General features: G+C 37.0%; 1 protein-coding gene across 6 annotated transcripts in view; it reads right to left on the minus strand.

Annotated features, from left to right (window-relative positions):
- Positions 1-19,170, minus strand: part of PPP2R3A (protein phosphatase 2 regulatory subunit B''alpha) — a 193,853-nt gene that overhangs the window by 23,666 nt on the left and 151,017 nt on the right. For all 6 annotated transcript variants that reach the window (XM_077865041.1, XM_077865042.1, XM_077865045.1 and 3 more), the window contains 3 exons: positions 4,118-4,293; positions 2,959-3,077; positions 850-956 (listed from right to left, as the gene is read on the minus strand). In XM_077865041.1, the coding sequence (XP_077721167.1) occupies positions 850-956; positions 2,959-3,077; positions 4,118-4,293 (402 nt within the window). The remainder of the gene's footprint in view (positions 1-849; positions 957-2,958; positions 3,078-4,117; positions 4,294-19,170) is intronic.

Consider the following 19,170-nt stretch of genomic DNA (forward strand, 5'->3'; position numbering starts at 1 on the left):
CACCCCTGAATTTGCTTCTTTATCTATCTGCCTGCCTGCCTGCCTGCCTATCTATCTATCTATCTATCTATCTATCTATCTATCTATCTATCTGACAGTGGGATAGAGAGTCTTTTTTGGAAGGGTACATAAAATGATCTCAGTGATTGTTGCTTCTGGGAAGGAAAACTGGGCAGTAGGAAACTTTACTATGTAATCCTTTGGTTTCTTTGAATATTAAAACATACAGATGTATTACCTATTCAAAAAATGTATTACATTAATAATTAGGATTAATTAAGAGTCTTAGAGGAACTGCTGAAGGAATCCCTAGAAGATGATGGAAAAGAGCCAACAAATTATAAAGTTGCTGAAATGTTCTAAGCAGTGAAAGTCTTGGATAATTTCTCACCATGGTCCCTTTATGGAATTAAGTAAGCCCTATTATAAATCCCATGTAGAAGTAACTTCTTGTTCAGGGTTGAATGCACAAAACCATGTATGGTAAAGGTTTGTTTTAAAAATATATTTTTATTATTTAAAAAAGCTTCAGTTCTTTTAGCCTTGTCCTGTATTTACGGGACTTACTAACATCCCTACAAAGTAGTATGACTCCACAATGATCTTAGCTTCCAGTGAAAAGTACAATTTTATAAAAGGAAATGGGAATGAGAAGAGTTTTCAGGAAATTAGTGAAGAAGGGAAGAGAAGACTGCTGGGAAAAATATTCAACTAAAGTTGATTATAATCCATTTTTATGATATTAAAAAAATAAGGATTACTAGTTTGATTTTTCAAGGTGGTTTTAATATTTCTGAGATGGTTACCCCTGTTTAAAAAGTTCTTCAAGACCCAGGGAAATTCACTCACCCTTCCTGGAACTGTGCTTGGGCAGATTCCTCTGCAACAAGAGTCTCATATTCCTCAGCTGCGAACCTGTCCCAGTCAGAAGGCTCAGGCCCCTCATTCTCAATATCCTGATTGCAAAGAGGACAGGAAACAAAAATAATCAAAGACAAACAATTGGAGATAGGTTGTTTGTTTGTTTTTAGTGATACACATTTGTGATGACCTATCTGAAAATGTTTCATCTTAACATATTAAAAGAGGTGCTAAAGTTACACTGCTGAAGTGTTTTCTGTGCCTCCAATCACAAAAATTATAGTGAACTACTCGGCAGCTAATTCTTCAGATGCAGATTCTTTTGCCTGATTATAATCAGAGGCCATGCCCTGGCTCGCCTTCTCCCTGGCATTTTGCACAGCACCTATCTGGAATGATTTGTGGTTTTTGCATATGCCCACCTGAAATATACCATCCCTTTCTCTGGCACATTTTTATTGCTTCTGTAAAAGTCAGCTCAGATGTCATGTCATCTGTGCTATCTTCCCGGAAACAGCCCTTCCCCAAATAATCTCTTTGCTATACTGTATATGCTTGATTGCTACTTTTTGCTTTTTTTTTTTAATCTCTATTTGACCATATGTCTCTTCAACACAGTGTCTGAAATTTACTGAGCACTTTTTTTTTTTTTTAAGATTTTATTTATTCATGAGAGAGAGAGAGTGAGAGAGAGAGGTAGAGACACAGGCAGAGGGAGAAGCAGGCTCCATGCAGGGAGCCCGATGCGGGACTCGATCCCAGGTCTCCAGGTTCACACCCCGGGCTGAAGACGGTGCTAAACCGCTCGGCCACCAGGGCTGCCCTACTGAGCACTTTGTTTTTTTTTTATAAATTTATTTTTTTATTGGTGTTCACTTTGCCAACATACAGAATAACACCCAGTTATTCAGCACTTTCTAACTAAAAATGTTCTTTGCATATCAGAACAAATCTTGATATACTGTCACTTCTTACAAAGTAAAATTTATAACACAAATAGAAGAAATGAAGGGGGGGAAAGGCTATACATTTTCTTTTCCTTCTACAATATGGGCAGTATCTTGGATTATATATTCCAGGTTAAATGTTTTTCCATGATTAAAATGAGCACTGCCCTTGGATGTAAGGTTAGTTATGCCTAGAAGAATGCAAATACCTCAATATTGACCATACAATGTGTTATGACAGTTAATCCATTTTAAGAACCCCTACCCCATCCCCATTTCTTTCTTCCTTTCCTCTCCTTTCTCCTCTCCTTTCTCCTCTCCTCTCCTTTCTTTCTTTCTTAAGGGATATAAAATAATGGGCACCTCTGAATCAATGAAACATAATTCTGACTTTAGGTTAGTGACAATGGGCCTTGATATGCTCCAAGATCAGATACAGAGACTTTGTTTCTGGAAGGTGATCTTTGTGTTCTTACTACTGTTTAGGTCAACATGTGGAAGAAAAAGAAAAGACCAGAAGTTTCCTGTAGTTGTACTCTTGCAGGACCACTGGAAACAGTCCTTTTCTATCAACATAATTTTTACTTTTCAAATAAGGGAATAGAAATATTGATATTCTGCCCTTTTTCTTTGAACAGACCATATGATATTCAGGGTTTTTTGAGGGTCTACAGGTTAGTGTCTATTCAGGTGTAGAATGACTTCAAACTGACAGTCCTGCACAACAGTCATTAACACTTGAAAAAGTGTTATATTATCTGAGGTTTGTTCTTCATGAGAATGTCTGGTTTTCGTTATGATGGGGAGAGCTATTTACATGTCATTCTGGAAATGAATGGTACAGTTAATCCCAATATGCTTTCTAATAAAGATGTGCCTATTGATAAATATTTAATTTGGAAGGACAAATTTTTTCCAAACCCTTTAAAAACTATTTTCTAATATATATGTAAGTACACAGGCCATACAGTTCACTCAATGATAGGCAGATGGAGGTTACCTAAACTTAAAGATTAGCTGGGGGGAAAGATGAGCTCTAGGTCCATTTTTGTTTTTTCATTATGTGATGTTATAAATGTTACGTCTTAATTTTTATCTGTAGCATACAACCCTGATACTGCAGCTCTCAAATAGAAGTTAAAACCAGTACCTTCTGGACCGCAAAGGGATCTCTCTGTTCATGGTCTAAGTATTTCTCCAGATTAAAGAAAGTGTCATAAAAGATGTGTGCCATTCTGCATCTCTTCAGATCTCGTAGTGTTATTTTGCCTATGTAAAAACAAATCGAGTAAATATCAAGAATGTTTTGGTAAGTGAAATCTTTTACTGAAGTTTAAAGATATATGTATATGCTAATTTTATTACACAAGATCCCATTTTTTTGAGCTGAAACTGACATAAAGTTCACCATTTTAATGTACAATTCTGTGACTTTTATTTAGTACATTCACAATGCTGTGCAAACATCACTACTATTCAGTTCTGTAATACTTCTTTACCTCGAAAGGAAACTCTCCATCTGTCAAGCAGACTTTTCCCAACTCCCCTTACCCCAAGCCCTGGACAACTGCTAATCTGCTTTCTCTATGGACAAATTTTTTTCTTTATAAAGACTTACGGTGGCCCAGGGCAAGGGAGAAGGAGAGAGAGAATCTCAAGCAGACTCACTGCTGAGCATGGAGCCCCATGTGGGGCTTGATCTCACAACCTTGAGATCATGACCTGAGCCAAAATCAAGAATTGGATGCTTAACCAACTGAGCCACCCAGGTGTTCCTCTATGGAAAAATTTTTTTTCTTTTCTTTTAAAAGATCTTATTATTTTTTATTTATTTATTTATTTATTTATTTATTTATTTATTTATTTATTTATTTATTTATTTATTTTCTTTTTAAAAAAGATCTTATTTTATTTATTTATTCACTCATTCTTTCTTTCATTCATTCATTCATTGGAGAGACAGAGAGCGAGAGAGGCAGAGACACAGGCAGAGGGAGAAGCAGGCTCCATGCAAGGAAAGAGCCCAACATGGGACTTGATCCTGGGACTCCAGGATCATGACCCGGGCCGAAGGTAGGTGCTAAACCTGCTGAGCCACTCCGGGATCCCTGGAAAAATTTCTTCAGTAGGATTTGCTATTAACTGTTGGTTCCACACTAATAGTAAATAAGAAATGTAAATATTTCTGTATTTCGGAAGTCAGTATGGAAGACTCTGGAAGTTATTAAAGAATTTAGGACAATCTGGGATTAAATACCCCACTCTATTATACAGGTGAAAAGTGCAAATGAACTTTTACTCAATCTTACCTTCAGTGGCTGGCTTTACCAAGTCAAGCATCTGGCACAGCAAATCATGGAATGGCAAGGGCTCAATGCCCATGGCTTCCATCCGTTCACACTGCTCCTCATAGAAGTACTCTAGCTCGTACATGGAGAGTACACCGTCCCCATCCACATCCATGCAGCGGAACCAATACTCAATACTAGGAGATAAGGACACTCATTACCAATGGCCTGGTAAAGGTCCTTTACTTACAGATTTAGTACTGCCCATGTTTCTTTTAAAGTAAGTTAGAAAAAAATAAAAAGTAAGTTAGATGTGTATATACTTGGGACTTAGAGAAACACAGTTTTACAAAATTTGTTAGGAAAACTAGCAGATCCCTTCTTCCTATTATTATTTTCCCTTACCCAGAAACAACTACTTTCAACACCTGATTATTTTGGTTTTTATATTTTCTTTTTTTAAATTTTTTTTTTAATTTTATTTATTTATGATAGTCACATAGAGAGAGAGAGAGGCAGAGACATAGGCAGAGGGAGAAGCAGGCTCCATGCACCGGGAGCCTGACGTGGGATTCGATCCGGGGTCTCCAGGATCGCGCCCTGGGCCAAAGGCAGGCGCCAAACCGCTGCGCCACCCAGGGATCCCGGTTTTTATATTTTCAGTTAAGATGCTTATATTATTCCTTCCTTACATTTCAGTTTCAAGAATTATATATGAATTTTGTACTATGAAAGATGAGGTTTTAGCTCTTTTACCTCTCATTCCACTTTACTTACATGCCCTTCTGGACCCTCGTAATGGAAATTACTCAAGATTCAGAGTTTATAAGTTTTTATTTTTCTTTTATCTCTTATTTGCTTAGATTTGTGTCTATGTAACTATTCAATGTCCCTATCTGCCACTTTTCTACATCCACAATCAGTTGCATCAGGGTTCCTTTTTTTTTTTTTTTTTTTTAAGATTTTATTTATTCATGAGAGACGCAGAGAGAGAGGCAGAGACATAGGCAGAGGGAGAAGCAGGCTTCATGCAGAGAACCTGATGTGGGACTCGATCCTGGGTCTCCAGGATCAGGCCCTGGGCTGAAGGCGGCGCTAAACCGCTGAGCCCCCCGGGCTGCCCTGCATCAGGGTTCTATCAACTGGATTTTCTTGGTGAAGTATTTTTGCTTCCTTCGGACCTACTGTAACCTGGACTTGTTGCTCTCTAGGTTGGGTTCACAGTTTCATCCCAGGGATTTCTTTCACCTTTCTCTCATTTCTTGTATCTCACACTTTCCTCATTCTTGGTTGACTTCTTTGTTTAGTGTAACACACCTTTCAGTAGCTTCTTGAAAAGGGGAGGATGGCAGGTAAATTTTTTGAGATCTTGGATAGTTGAAAATACCTTTTATCCACCTCCTAACTTGGTTGATATTTTGGCTAGTTATAGAATTATATACCTTAGTGGTGCTTTTCCTTCAGTATATCAAAGGCAGTCATTCAGTCTTCTACCTATCCATTATTTTTGAAAAGTCTAAAGCCATGCTGATGTCTGATCCTTTGACTATAATAATCTGTTTTGTTTGTTTTCTTTAAACCCTGTAGTGGTTTCTCTGGGTCCCTGGTGTTTCGAAATATCCTGGGTCTAATTCATCTATTTTCTTGGGCTTTCTGAAAGCCTACTCAATTTGGAAACTAGTATCCTTTAGTTCTTGGACATTTTCTTAAATTATTTTATTTCTTCCCTGCCTTTTTACCCTTATGCATTCTTTTTACGGAACTCCTGTTACTCACATCTGCATGATCAGTATATGGTAGCCACTATCTATATGTGGCTAGTCCAATTTGAAGTATCTTTTAGTGCAAATACACAACAGACTTTGAAGACTTAATACTAAAAAAAGTAAAATAATATTTTTGTATTGATTACATGTTCAAATAACATTTCAGATATATTGGGTTAAATAAGATACATAATTGCAATTAATTTTGTTTCTCTATACTTTGTGGCTAAATTTTCTTTATAATTTTCTTTTCAACATTTTAAGTAAAAATTGTGTTTAAGGTATAAAATGAGATAATTTAATATACATAGGAAACAATTATGAAAACTACTTATTCTTTTTTTTTTAAATATTTTTTTTAATTATTATTTATTTATGATAGTCACAGAGAAAGAAAGAGGGGCAGAGACACAGGCAGAGAGAAGCAGGCTCCATGCACCGGGAGCCCGACGTGGGATTCGATCCCGGGTCTCCAGGATCGCGCCCTGGGCCAAAGGCAGGCGCCAAACCACTGCGCCACCCAGAGATCCCTGAAAACTATTAATATATTATCTCCTCACTTACCATTTTGGGGGAAGGGGCATGAGAGGACCTGAAATCTACTTTTAGCAAATTTCCAATATTCAATACAGTATTATTAACTATAGTCACCATGCTGTGTGTTTCATCCTAACTGCAATTTTGTACCCTTTGACTAGCACTTCCCCATTTCTTTCTCCCCTCAGCCCCTGCTAACCAAAATTCTACTCTATGCCTGTTTGTGTTTGACTATTGTTAGATTCGACATATAAGTGAGGTCATGCAGTATTTGCCTGCCTTATTTCACTTAGCACAGTGTACTCCAGGTTCATCCACATCATTGCAAATGACAGGATTTCCTTCTTTTTAAAGGGTGAAAATAATACTCCATTTATGTGTGTTTGTGTGTGTATCACACTTTCTTTATTCATTTATCCACCGAGGGACATTTAGGGTGATTCCATATCTTGGCTACTATGAATAATGTAGCAATGAACATGGGAGTGCAGGTACCTCTTCATGATATTAATTTCAGAACTCTGATTCAAGATGGTGATGTAAAATCCTGAACTGACTTCTTCCCAAAGACATACCAAATCGACAGCTATATATGGAGCAATTTCCTCTTAAAAGAACCCATAAAATTATCTGAATGACTCCTATACATTGGGCAAACAAGAGAAACCCCAGATCTATGTGGGTAGGACAGGTTGAGACACAATTTCATTATATTCCTATCTCTGTCATGATGATCCACAACCAGGAAGGAACTTAAAACCTGAACTACTGGGATATCATCAAGATAAAAAGTTTCTGCACAGCAAAGTAAACAGGTGACAAAACCAAAAGGCAACCTATAGAATGGGAGAAATATTTGCAAATGACAGATAAAGAGCTAGTATCCAAAGTCTATAAAGAACTTATCAAACTCAACACCCAAACAACAAATAATCCAATCAAGAAATGGACAGAAGACATGAACAGGCATTTCTCTAAAAACATACAAATGGCCAAAAGACACGTGAAAAAATGCTCCACGTCACTCAGCATCAGGGAAATACAAATCAAAACCACAATGAGGTATCACCTCACACCAGTCAATGGCTAAAACGAACAAGTCGAAACAACAGATGTTGGGGAGGATGTGGAGAAAGGGGAACTCTCTTACACTGTTGGTGGGAATGCAAACTGGTACCAGCCACTCTGGTACAGTATAGTGGTACTTCAAAAAGTTGAAAATAGAGCTACCTATGACCCAGCAATTGCACTACTGGGTATTTAATCCAAAGAGAAAAATGTAGCAATTCAAAGGGGCATCTACATCCCAATATTTATAGCAGCAATGTCCACAATAGCCAAACTATAGAAAGAACCCAGATGTCCTTTGATAGATAACAATGTGGTGTGTATACACACACACACACACACACACACACACACACACAATGGAATTCTACTCAGCCATCCAAAAAAAAAGATCTTGCCATTTGCAATGGTGTGGATAGAACTAGAAGATATTATGCCTAGTGAAATAAGTCAATAAGAGAAAGACAATTATATAATCTCACTCATGTGGAACTTAGAATAGAAGATCATAGGGGAAAAGAAGAAAAAGATAAAACAAGATGAAATCAGGAAAATAAATCATAAGAGACTCTTAATTATAGGAAACAAACTGAGGGTTGCTAGAGGAGAGTGGAGTGGGGGGACGGGGTAACTGGGTGATGGACATTAAGGAGGTCATGTGATATAATGAGCACTCGATATCATGTAAGACCGATGAATCACTGACCTCTACCTCTGAAACCAACAATACATTATATGTTAATTAATTGAATTTAAATAAAATTTTTAAAAAGTGAAAAAAAAGCCAACCTGATCTTCCAAGGAGTGAAGGGTCTGAATCTTACACTGGGCACCATAACTTAAGATGATGCTCTAAAACATTTAGCTTTGGAAACCAACAAAGCTTGTGTCAATAAGATCCATAAGGCTATAGTGAAGTGAGAAATGGCTCTTAAAGAGCCTGCGTGCTTGGACTGACCCACCCTAGGGACCAGTGCAGAAGCAGCAAAAGGGCACCTAGACTTTCTGTGAAAGAGGCTCATTTCCTTATCTAAAAGCCTTGGCCTAGTGGTAGGCATCTAATTTAACACACATCTAGGGGTCTCCTGGGGTATTCTCCAAGGACAGAGGCTAGTGGTTACCATCTTCACTTCCCCTCTCTGTTGCACTGTAGAGTGCCAGTATCAACTGGAGAGAGATTTTACCACATCTGGTGCCCCCGTTTTTATGTCTGAAGCCCTCTCTAGTATTTTCAGATTGCTCACCTGATAGCCTGGTTCTGGTGGCGAGGGGGGCTTGTATTCCTGGGCCCCAAGGGACTGTAACAATAAGAGACATAGTTCTTGGCAGGCTACTGCACAGACAAGAAAGCCCCCAGGCTTTCTGTGAAGTAGGACTATTTCCTTGCATTGGAGTTTCAGCCCAAAAGGCAGGTTTCAGGTTTGGCATGCATCTGGAAGCTTATGGAGTTACTTTCATGGAATGGAGGCCAGTGGATGCCATCTTTGTGCTCTCCTTTTGTCTTCCTCCAGCTTGCTGGTATCTTTTAGAAAGGAGTGTATGCACTTGCATGGTGCCCCAATTTTTGGGACTGCTGATCAGGAGACACTTCCAGATTGCCTAGCTCTGGTGGTCAGTGGGGCTTATGTTTGTGGTTCCACAGGACTGTATGTATATATGTGCATACTTTTAAAAGATGAGAATGAGCCTGCGTCTGGGTGCTGAGATCCTTCCCTTTGGGATGCTGATAGCTTTTGGCACAACCTCAACTACTGAGAGCTGTTTAAAATAAAAGAGGATGTTTGGGCAATTCAAAGGTTTAAGAGACAAGAGCTAGGGCAGGGTTGAACAATAAGATTCAGTAGTATGTGAGGCTGCTATTCACGACTTGGAGAGGTGACCATTTTATCTAATGCATAGAAACCAACACAGGGTCAAGCAAAAATGAAGAAACAGAAAAATATATTCTGAACCTCAGAAAAAATCTTTAATAAAACTAAGTGATTTATTTAAAAAGGGTTCAAAATAATGGTTACAAAGATATTCACCAAACTTGCAAGATGAATAGATGAATTTAGTGAGAACTAAGAGATGGAAAACATAAGAACGTACCAAACAGAAGCCAGAGAGCTGAAGAATACAGTAACTGAAGTGAAAAACACATCAGGAAAGTTCGATAGCCAACTAAATAAAGCAGAAGAAACTATCAGTAAACTGGAATACAGGGCAGTGGAACGCAAATAATCAGAGTAGCAAAAAAAAAAAAAAAAAAAATGAAGGTAGGTTAAGGGAGTAATGGGACAATATTAAGTGGGCTAGTATTCATATAATGGGACTTCCAAAAGAAGAGAGAAAGGGGCAGAAAACTTATCTGAAGAAATAATGGCTTAAAATTTCCGTGACACGGGGAAGGAAATAGACACTCAGATTCAGGAAACCCAAAAAGTTCCAAATAATAGGAATTCAACAAGGCCCACATCAAGAACATTATAATTAACCTGTCAAAAGGTAAAGACAAGGAAAGAATCTTAAAAGCAGCAAGAGGAAAACAACATGTTATGTATATAGGAAGTCCCATTAGCCTATTAGCAGATTTTCAGCAGAAACTTTGCAGGCCAGAAGAGAATGGCATGATATATTTAAGGTGCAGACAGAAAAACATTTCCATGAATACTATTCTACAGAAAAACATTTCCATGAATACTATTCTACTTGGCAAAGTTATCATTCAGAATTGAAGGAGAGAGGGAGTTTTCCAGACAAACAAAACTAAAGGAGTTAATCACAACTAAATCAGACTTACAAGAAATGTTAAAGGGCCTTTTTTTTTTTTTTTTTAAAGATTTTATTTATTTATTCATGAGAGGCAGAGAGAAAAGCAGGCTCCGTGCAGGGAGCCTGATGTGGGACTCGATCCCAGGACCCTGGGGTTCACGCCCTGAGCTAAAGGCAGATGCTCAACCACTGAGCCACCCAGGTGTTTCTAAAGGGACTTTTCGGGATCCCTGGGTGGCACAGCAGTTTGGCGCCTGCCTTTGGCCCAGGGCACGATCCTGGAGACCCGGGATCGAATCCCACATCGGGCTCCCGGTGCATGGAGCCTGCTTCTCCCTCTGCCTGTGTCTCTGCCTCTCTCTCTCTCTCTCTCTCTGTGTGACTATCATAAATAAATAAAAATTTAAAAAAAAATAAAGGGACTTTTCTTAAGATGAAAAGAAAGGATGCTAATTAGTAACAAGAAGACATAAAATAGAAGTCCCTCTGGTAAAGGTAAATATGTAGTAAAAGCGATGGATTAAAAGACAAATGTAGTAAAAATTATAAATTATTAGTTATGAGAAATACAAGATAAAAGATGTAAGATGTGATATCAGAAACAATGTGGAGGGCAGAATAAAATGGAGAGCTTTAGAATGTGTTCAAACTTAATTTCTAATTTAAAACACTTTTTAATATAGGTTGTTATATGTAAGCCACATGGTCTACAAACCAATGACCTGTGGTAGATACACAAAAGATAAGGAGAGAGGAATCTAAGCATCTAGCTAAAGAAATACATCAAACCACACAGGAAGAGAGCATGAAAAGAAAAAAAATGCACAGAGAAACTACAAAATAGCAAGAAAACAATTAAAATGGTAGTCACTAGGGACGCCTGGATGGCTCAATGATTGATTGTCTGTCTTTGGCTCAGGGCTTGATCCCGGGGTCCCAGGACCGAGCCCCTCATCGGGCTTTCTGCATGGAGCCTGCTTCTTCCTCTGCTTGTGTCTCTGCCTCTCTCTGTCTCTCATGAATAAATAAATAAAATCTTTAAAAAAATGGTAGTAACTATATATTGTCAATAATTACCTTAAATATAAATGAAATACATTCTCTAATGAAAAGACAAAGTGGCGGAATGGATAAGAAAATAAGACCTATCCGTATGCTGCCTAAAGACATTTTTTTTTTTAAAGAGACACTTTAATTTTTTTAAAATTTTTATTTATTTATGATAGTCACACACAGAGAGAGAGAGAGAGGCAGAGACACACACAGGCAGAGGGAGAAGCAGGCTCCATGCACCAGGAGCCCGACGTGGGATTCAATCCCGGGTTTCCAGGATCGCGCCCTGGGCCAAAGGCGGGTGCCAAACCGCTGCGCCACCCAGGAATCCCAAAGAGACACTTTATTTTTTTATTTTTTTTTTTTAATTTTTATTTATTTATGATAGTCACAGAGAGAGAGAGAGAGAGGCAGAGACACAGGCAGAGGGAGAAGCAGGCTCCATGCACCGGGAGCCTGACGTGGGATTCGATCCCGGGTCTCCAGGATCGCGCCCTGGGCCAAAGGCAGGCGCCAAACCACTGTGCCACCCAGGGATCCCCCAAAGAGACACTTTAGATGTAAGCACATGCACAGACTAAAAGTGAAGTGATAGAAAAAAGATATTCTGTGCAAATAGATAGCAAAAGAAAGCTGGAGTAGCTATTCTTACATTAGACCAAAGGCCTTAAAACAAAGACTATAATAGGAGACCAAGAGCATTATATAATAATATAAAAGGGTCAACACAACAAGAACATATTTCTAAGTATTTATGCACTTAAAATACAGCAACATCTAAATGCATGAAACAAATATTACCAGATCTAAAATGGAGAAATAGCAATAAAATAAGTAGGGGACTTTAGTATACCACTGTCAACAGAGGATCACCCAAAAAGAAAATTGATAAGGAAACAATGACTTTATTGATTTATTTTTAAAAAGATTTTACCTATTTATTCATGAGAGACATGCAGAGAGAGGCAGAGACATAGGCAGAGGGACAAGCAGGCTCCCTGTCGGGGAGCCCTATGTGGGATTTGATCCCAGGAACCCAGGGATCAGAACCTGACCAAAGGCAGATGCTCAACCACTGAGCTACTCAGGTGTCCCAGGAAACACTGACTTTAAATGACATGTTAGACTAGACAGACTTAATAGATATATACAGAATATTTCATCCAAAAGCAAAGAATAAACAGTTTTCTTAGGTACACAGGGCACATCCTCCATTGTGTTAGGTAACAAAACAAGTCTCAATAAATTTAAGATGATTGAAATAATATCAAGCATCTCTTTTTTCCCAAAGACTTATTTTAGAGTGAGCAAATGAGTGTGGGGAGGGGCAGAGGGAGAGAATCTTCAAGCAGACTCCCCACTGAGTACAGAGCCCTACATGGGCCAGACCGCCAATATCCATGAGACCATGACTTGAGCTGAAACCAAGAGTTGGACACTCAACCAACTGAGCGACCCAGGTACTCCTCAAGAATCTTTCCTAAGCATAATTGTATGAAGCTAGACATCAACTATTAGAAAACTGAGAAATTCACAAATGTGTAGAGATTAAACAATATGGTATTGAACAATCAATGGGCCAAAGAAGAAATCAAGAGAAAGCAAAAAATACTTTGAGACAAATATAAAAATGAAAAATAATACACCAAAACTTAGGGGATACAGCAAAAGCAGTTTTAAGAGGGAAGTTCATAGTGATAAATGCCTACATCAAGAGAACAAGGAAAATTTCAAATAAGCCAACTTTATATCTCAAGGAACTAGAAAAAGAACAAATGAAGCCCAAAGTTAGTAGAATGAAGGAAATAACAAAGATTAGAGTGGAAAAAAATGAAACAGACTAAAAAGTTAGAAAAAATAAATGAAACTAAGAGCTGGTTCTTTATGAAGCTAAATGAAACTGACAAACCTCTAGCTAGAACTCACAAAATAAGGAAAAAGGACTCAAAATAAGAAATGATAGAAAATCAGTAATAATGTATAGTAGATACATAAAAGATAGAGAAATCTATCTTACCCAAAAGTAAGTCATTAAACTACAAAGGAAGAGAGCATGAGAAGAAACAGAGGAATTACAAAAGAGCAAGAAAAAAAATGAACATGGCAATAACTATACACCTATCAATAATTACTTTAAATGTAAATAAAATACATTCTCTTATCAAAAGACAGAATGGAAGAATGGAAAAGAAAATAAGACCCATATATGCTGCCTAAAGTTAGATACATTAGATATAATGATATGCACAGACTGAAAGTGATAATATTTAACAGCCAATACTACAGAAATACAATCATAAAAGACTACTGTGAAAAATTATACAACGAATTTGACAATCATGATAAATTCCTAGAAACATACAATATCCCAAGACTGAACCGTGAAGAAATAGAAAATCTGAAGAGACTGAATATTTGTAAGGAGATTAAATCAGTATTCAAAATCTACACCAAACATAAGCCCAGGACCAAATGGGCTCACTGGTGAATTATACCAAACATTCAAAAAGAATCAATACTAATCCTTCTTAAACTCTTCCAAAAAAAAAAAAAAAAAAGAAGATTAGAGAATACTTCCACACCCATTTCAAGAGGGCAGTATTATCTTGATAATAAAACAAAGACACCACAAGAAAATTACAGGTCAATATTTGATGAACGCAGATTCAAAAATCCTCAATAAAATATTAAATTCAGTAATGAATCAAAAGGATCATACACCATGATAAAATGGGAATTATTCCAGGGATGCAAGTATGGCTCAACATCTGCAAATCAATCAATGCAATGTACCACATTAATGAGATGAAGGATAAAAAAAATCACTGTATCAATAGGTGTAGAAAAAGCATTTGATAAAATTCAATATTCATGTATGATAAAAACTCTCAACAAAGTGGGTACAGACAAGCCCACATCTAATATCATATTCAATGGTGGAAAGTTGAAAGTTTTTTCCTGTAATATCAGGAACAACAGAAACATACGTACTATCACCATTTTTATTCAAGATAGTACTAGAAGCCCTAGCCAGAGCAATAGGCAAGAAATAAAAGGGATCCAAATTGGAAAGGGAAGAAGTAAAACTGTTAATTCTTCAGATGACATATTATATACAGAAAACCCTAAAGAATCCACCAAAAAACTGTTAGAACTAATAAACTCTGTGTAGTTGCAGGATACAAAAATCAACAGGAAGCAGAAAAACTAACCCACTTATAGCTATTCTTTTGGATTATTCCAAAAGAATAAAATACCTGGGAATTAATTTAACCAAGGAAGTGAAAGACCCGTACACTGAAAACTATCGGACACTGATGATAACAACAACAACAACAACAACAAAAACTGAAGATGACACAAATGCAAAGATAGTTCATGTTCACAGATTGGAAGAATTATCATAGTTAATATTACTCAAAGCAATCTACAGATTCAGTGCAATCCCTATAAATATTCCAATAGCATTTTTTACAGAAAGAGAACAAATAGTCCTAAAATTTGTATGGAATGACAAAAGACCATGAATAGCCAAAGCAATATTGAGCAACAAGAAAAAACCTGGAGACATCATACTACTTGATTTCAAAATATACTACATAAAGCTTCAGTAATCAAAACAACAACAATGTGGTACTGGCATAATAACAGACACACAAATCAATGAAACAGCCCAGAAATAGACCCATGCATATCCTTGATGTAGGATAAAGGAGCCAATGATACTAAATGGAGAAGGGGGAGTCTCTTCAATAAACGGTGTTGGAAAAACTGACAGCCATATGCAAAAGAATGAAACTGGACTACTGTCTTACACAATACACAAAAATAAATTCAAAATGTATTAAAAAACTGAGTATGAGGCACCTGAGTGGCTCAGTTGGTTAAGTGTCTGCCTTTGGCTCAGGTCATGATCCCAGGGTCCTGAGATTGAGCCTGTGTCTGGCTTCTTGCTTAGTGGGAAGAAGCTGCTTCTCCTTCTCCCTTTCCCTTTGCTCCTCCATCTGCTCATGTGTGCGCGCTCTCTCAAATAAATGAATAAAAAAATCTTTAAAAACCTTGAATGTCATAAAACTATAAAACTGCTAGAAGAAAATACAGGCAGTACACTCCTTGGTATCATCTTGGCAACGATTTTTTGGATTTGACACCAAAAACAGAGGTAACAAAAGCAAAAATAAACAGACTACATTAAACTAAATAAGCTTTTGCAGAGGAAAGAAAATCATCAACAAAATAATAAGCAACCCCCTGAATGGGTGAAAATATTTGCAAATTATGTATCTGATAAGGAGTGTATGTCCAAAGTATATAAAGAAGTCATACAACTCAATAGCAAAAAAAACCCCAACAACAACAACAACAAACCCACCCCCAAAACAAAAAACCAACTGATTAAAAAGTGGGCAAAGGACTAAATAAACATTTTCTTAAATATACACAGATGGTCAGTAGGTACACAGAAGATACTCAACATGATTAATTATCAGGGAAATGCAATTCAAAAATATATTGAAGTATCACTCATACCTGTTAGAATGACCGTCAACCAAAAATACTAGAAATAAGAAGTGTTAGTAAGGATGTGGAAATAAATACACCTATGTACTGTGGTGAGAAAAACTGGTGTAACTACAATGGAACACAATATTGAAGTTTCTCAGAAAGTTATAAATAGAATTACTGAATGATCTAGCAATTCTACCTTTGGTTACTTATCTGAAGAAAATGAAAGCAGTAACTTGAAAAGATACATTCCCCCCCAGCCCCATGTTCAATTCCATGTGGCATTATTTATAATAGGTAAAAGATGGAAACATCCACCGATAGATGAATAAAGAAAATGTGGTATATATACACAGTGAAATATTACTCAGTAATAAAAAATGATTTGATTAAAAAAATGGTTGGAAGACCTGAATAGACTTTGTTTTTTTAAAGGTTTATTTATTTTATAGAGAGAGAACATGAGCAAGCACACATGAATGGGAGGGCTAGAAGGAGAGGAAGAGAATCTCAAACAGAATCTACACCCAATGCAGAGTCCAATGTGGGGCTCAACCTCACAACCCTGAGATCATGACCTGAGCCAACACCAAGAATTGGAGGCTTAACTGACTTTACCACCCAGGTGCCCCTTGAATAGATATTTTTCTAAAGGAGACCTACAGATGGCCAACAGACACCTAAAAAGGTGCTCAGCATCACTAATCCGCAGGGAAATGCAAATTAAAACCACAATGAGATATCACTTCACACCTTGCAGAATGGCAAAAATAAAAAAACACAAGAAATAATGAGTGTTGGTGAGGATATGGAGAAAAAGGAGAACTCTTATGTACTATTTGTGGGAATGCAAACTGGTACAGCCACTGTGGAAAACAGTATGGAGGTTCCTCAAAAAATTAAAAACAGAATTACCATGTGATCCAGTAATTCCACTACTGGGTATTTACCTAAAAAAACAAAAATACTATTTTAAAACCATATACGCACCCCATGTTTACTTCACTGTTACTGACAACAGCCCAAGATATGGAAGCAACCCAAGTACCCATGGATAGCTGAATGGAGGAAGATGTGGTGTGTGTATATATATTTTTTCATTGTGCGTGTGTGTGTGTGTGTATACACACACATATATAAAAGAAATCTTGCTATTTGCAAACAACATGGATGGACTACAGGGTATAAGGTTTAATGAAATATAAGTTGGTCAGAGAAAGACAAATATCATACGATTTCACTCATATACGAAATTTAAGAAACAAAACAAACAAAAAAATTGCAAACAGGAAACCCAGACTCTTAAATACAGAGAACAAATTGGTGGTTGCCAGAGGGGACATGGGTGGGGGGGATGGGTGAAATAGAGGTAACTGACAGTACACTTATCCTGATGAACACTGAGAAATGTATAGAATTGTAAGACAGTTATAACATACACCTGAAACTAATATAACACTGTATGTTAATTTAAAAAAGTCAGGAGATGGAATCCTGCCATTTGTGACAACATGGATGGACCTTGAAGGCATTATGCTAGATGAAATAAGTCAAACACAAATACTCTATGATCTCACTTATATTTGAAATCTAAAAAAAAAAAAAAAAAAAAAAAAAGACTGAGGTCACAGACACAGTAAAAAGATTGGTGGTTACCAGAGTGTAGAGTGGGAGGGGGGCAAACAAGGTGAAGGTGGGGAAAAGGTACAAGCTTCCATTTATAAGATAAGTCAGACCTGGGGATGTAATGTACCACATAATGAGTATAGTTAAAATACTTTATCGCACATTTGAAGGTTGCTAAGATAATAGATCTTAAAAGTTTTCAAAAGAAAAATTTATATGTATGATGATGAATGTTAAGTGGACTTATTTTGGTGATCACTTTGCAATATATATGAATATCAGATCATTACATTGTATATCTGAAACCAATATCGTATTTCAGTTATACCTTAATATAAAAACAACCTTTTAAAAAAGAAGCAAGTTGGAATTGTAGTTAAGTAATCTGGGGTCAGTTTTGCATCCTGTATACTGAAGAGTTTCAAGTTAGAAAAAAATTTGGGGTTTTACTTTATTTACTGTGGTTAAAAGCACCATTATATTTGTTCATAACTCAGTCATAATTTGGGAAGATAAATTAATTTTGAGTCTCAAAAAATTGTCTCATTTGCTACCAGCATATTTTCCATTTTGGCACAGTAATGAAACAGTATTCAGAAAGAGGAAAGAAAATAAAGATAGTGATTTCATTGTCTTTGGATACATATCCAGAAGTAGGATTACTGGATCATATGGTAGTTCTGTTTTTACTTTTATGAGGAATTGCCATACTGTTTACCATAATGAATGAACCAATTTACATTCCCATCAACAGTATACCAGGGTTCCCTTTTCTCCACATCCTTGCCAATCATTATTATCGTTTTATAACAGATGTTCTAACAGGTTGGAGGTAACACTGTGGTTTTGATTTGCGTTTCCCTGATGGTTAGTGATGTTGAGCATTTTTTAATTTACTAGTTGGCTATTTATTTTTAATTTTTTAATTTTTAATTAGAATTTTAAATTAAAAAATTATTACTTAATTAAAATTTTTTAAAATTTAGCTAAGATACACTGTATTAATTGCAGGGGAAGAATTCAGTGATTCATCTGTTGCATATAACACCCAGTGCTCATTACATCAAGTGCCCTCCTTTTTAATTTTTTAAAAAGATTTTATTTATGAGAGACACACAGAGAGAGGCAGATACAGGCAGAGGGAGAAGCAGGATCCCTGTGAGGAGCCTGATGTGGGACTCGATCCCAGGATTCCAGGATCATGACCTAAGCCAAAGGCACACACTCCACCACTAAGCCACCCAGGCATCCCCAACAAGTGCCCTCCTTAATGCCCATTCCCCAATTACCCCATCCCCCTACTCACCCCTTCAGTAACCCTCAGTTTCTTTCCCATAGCTAAGAGTCTCTTGTGGTTTGTCTCCCTCTCTATGTTTATCTTATTTTCTTTTTCCTTCTCTTGCTCTATGTTCATCTGTTTTGTTTCTTAAATTCCACATAGGAGTGAAATCATACAGTATTTGTCCATCTCTGACTTATTTCACTTAGCATAATACCTTCTAGTTTCATCCACACTGTTACAAATGGCAACAACTCCATTCTTTTTGATGGCTGAGTAATATTCCACTGTGTGTATGTATACCACTTCTTTATTCATCTGTTGATAGACATTTGGGCTCTTTCCATCATTTGACTATTGTAGACATTGCTGCTATAAACAATGGGGTGCATGTGCCCCTTCAAATCACTATTTTTGTATCCTTCAGATAAATACCTGGTAGTACAATTGCTGGGTGGTAGGATAGCTCTATTTTTAACTTTTTG

The sequence above is a fragment of the Canis aureus genome, chromosome 22 (assembly GCF_053574225.1).
Source record: "Canis aureus isolate CA01 chromosome 22, VMU_Caureus_v.1.0, whole genome shotgun sequence".
Lineage (NCBI taxonomy): Eukaryota > Metazoa > Chordata > Mammalia > Carnivora > Canidae > Canis > Canis aureus.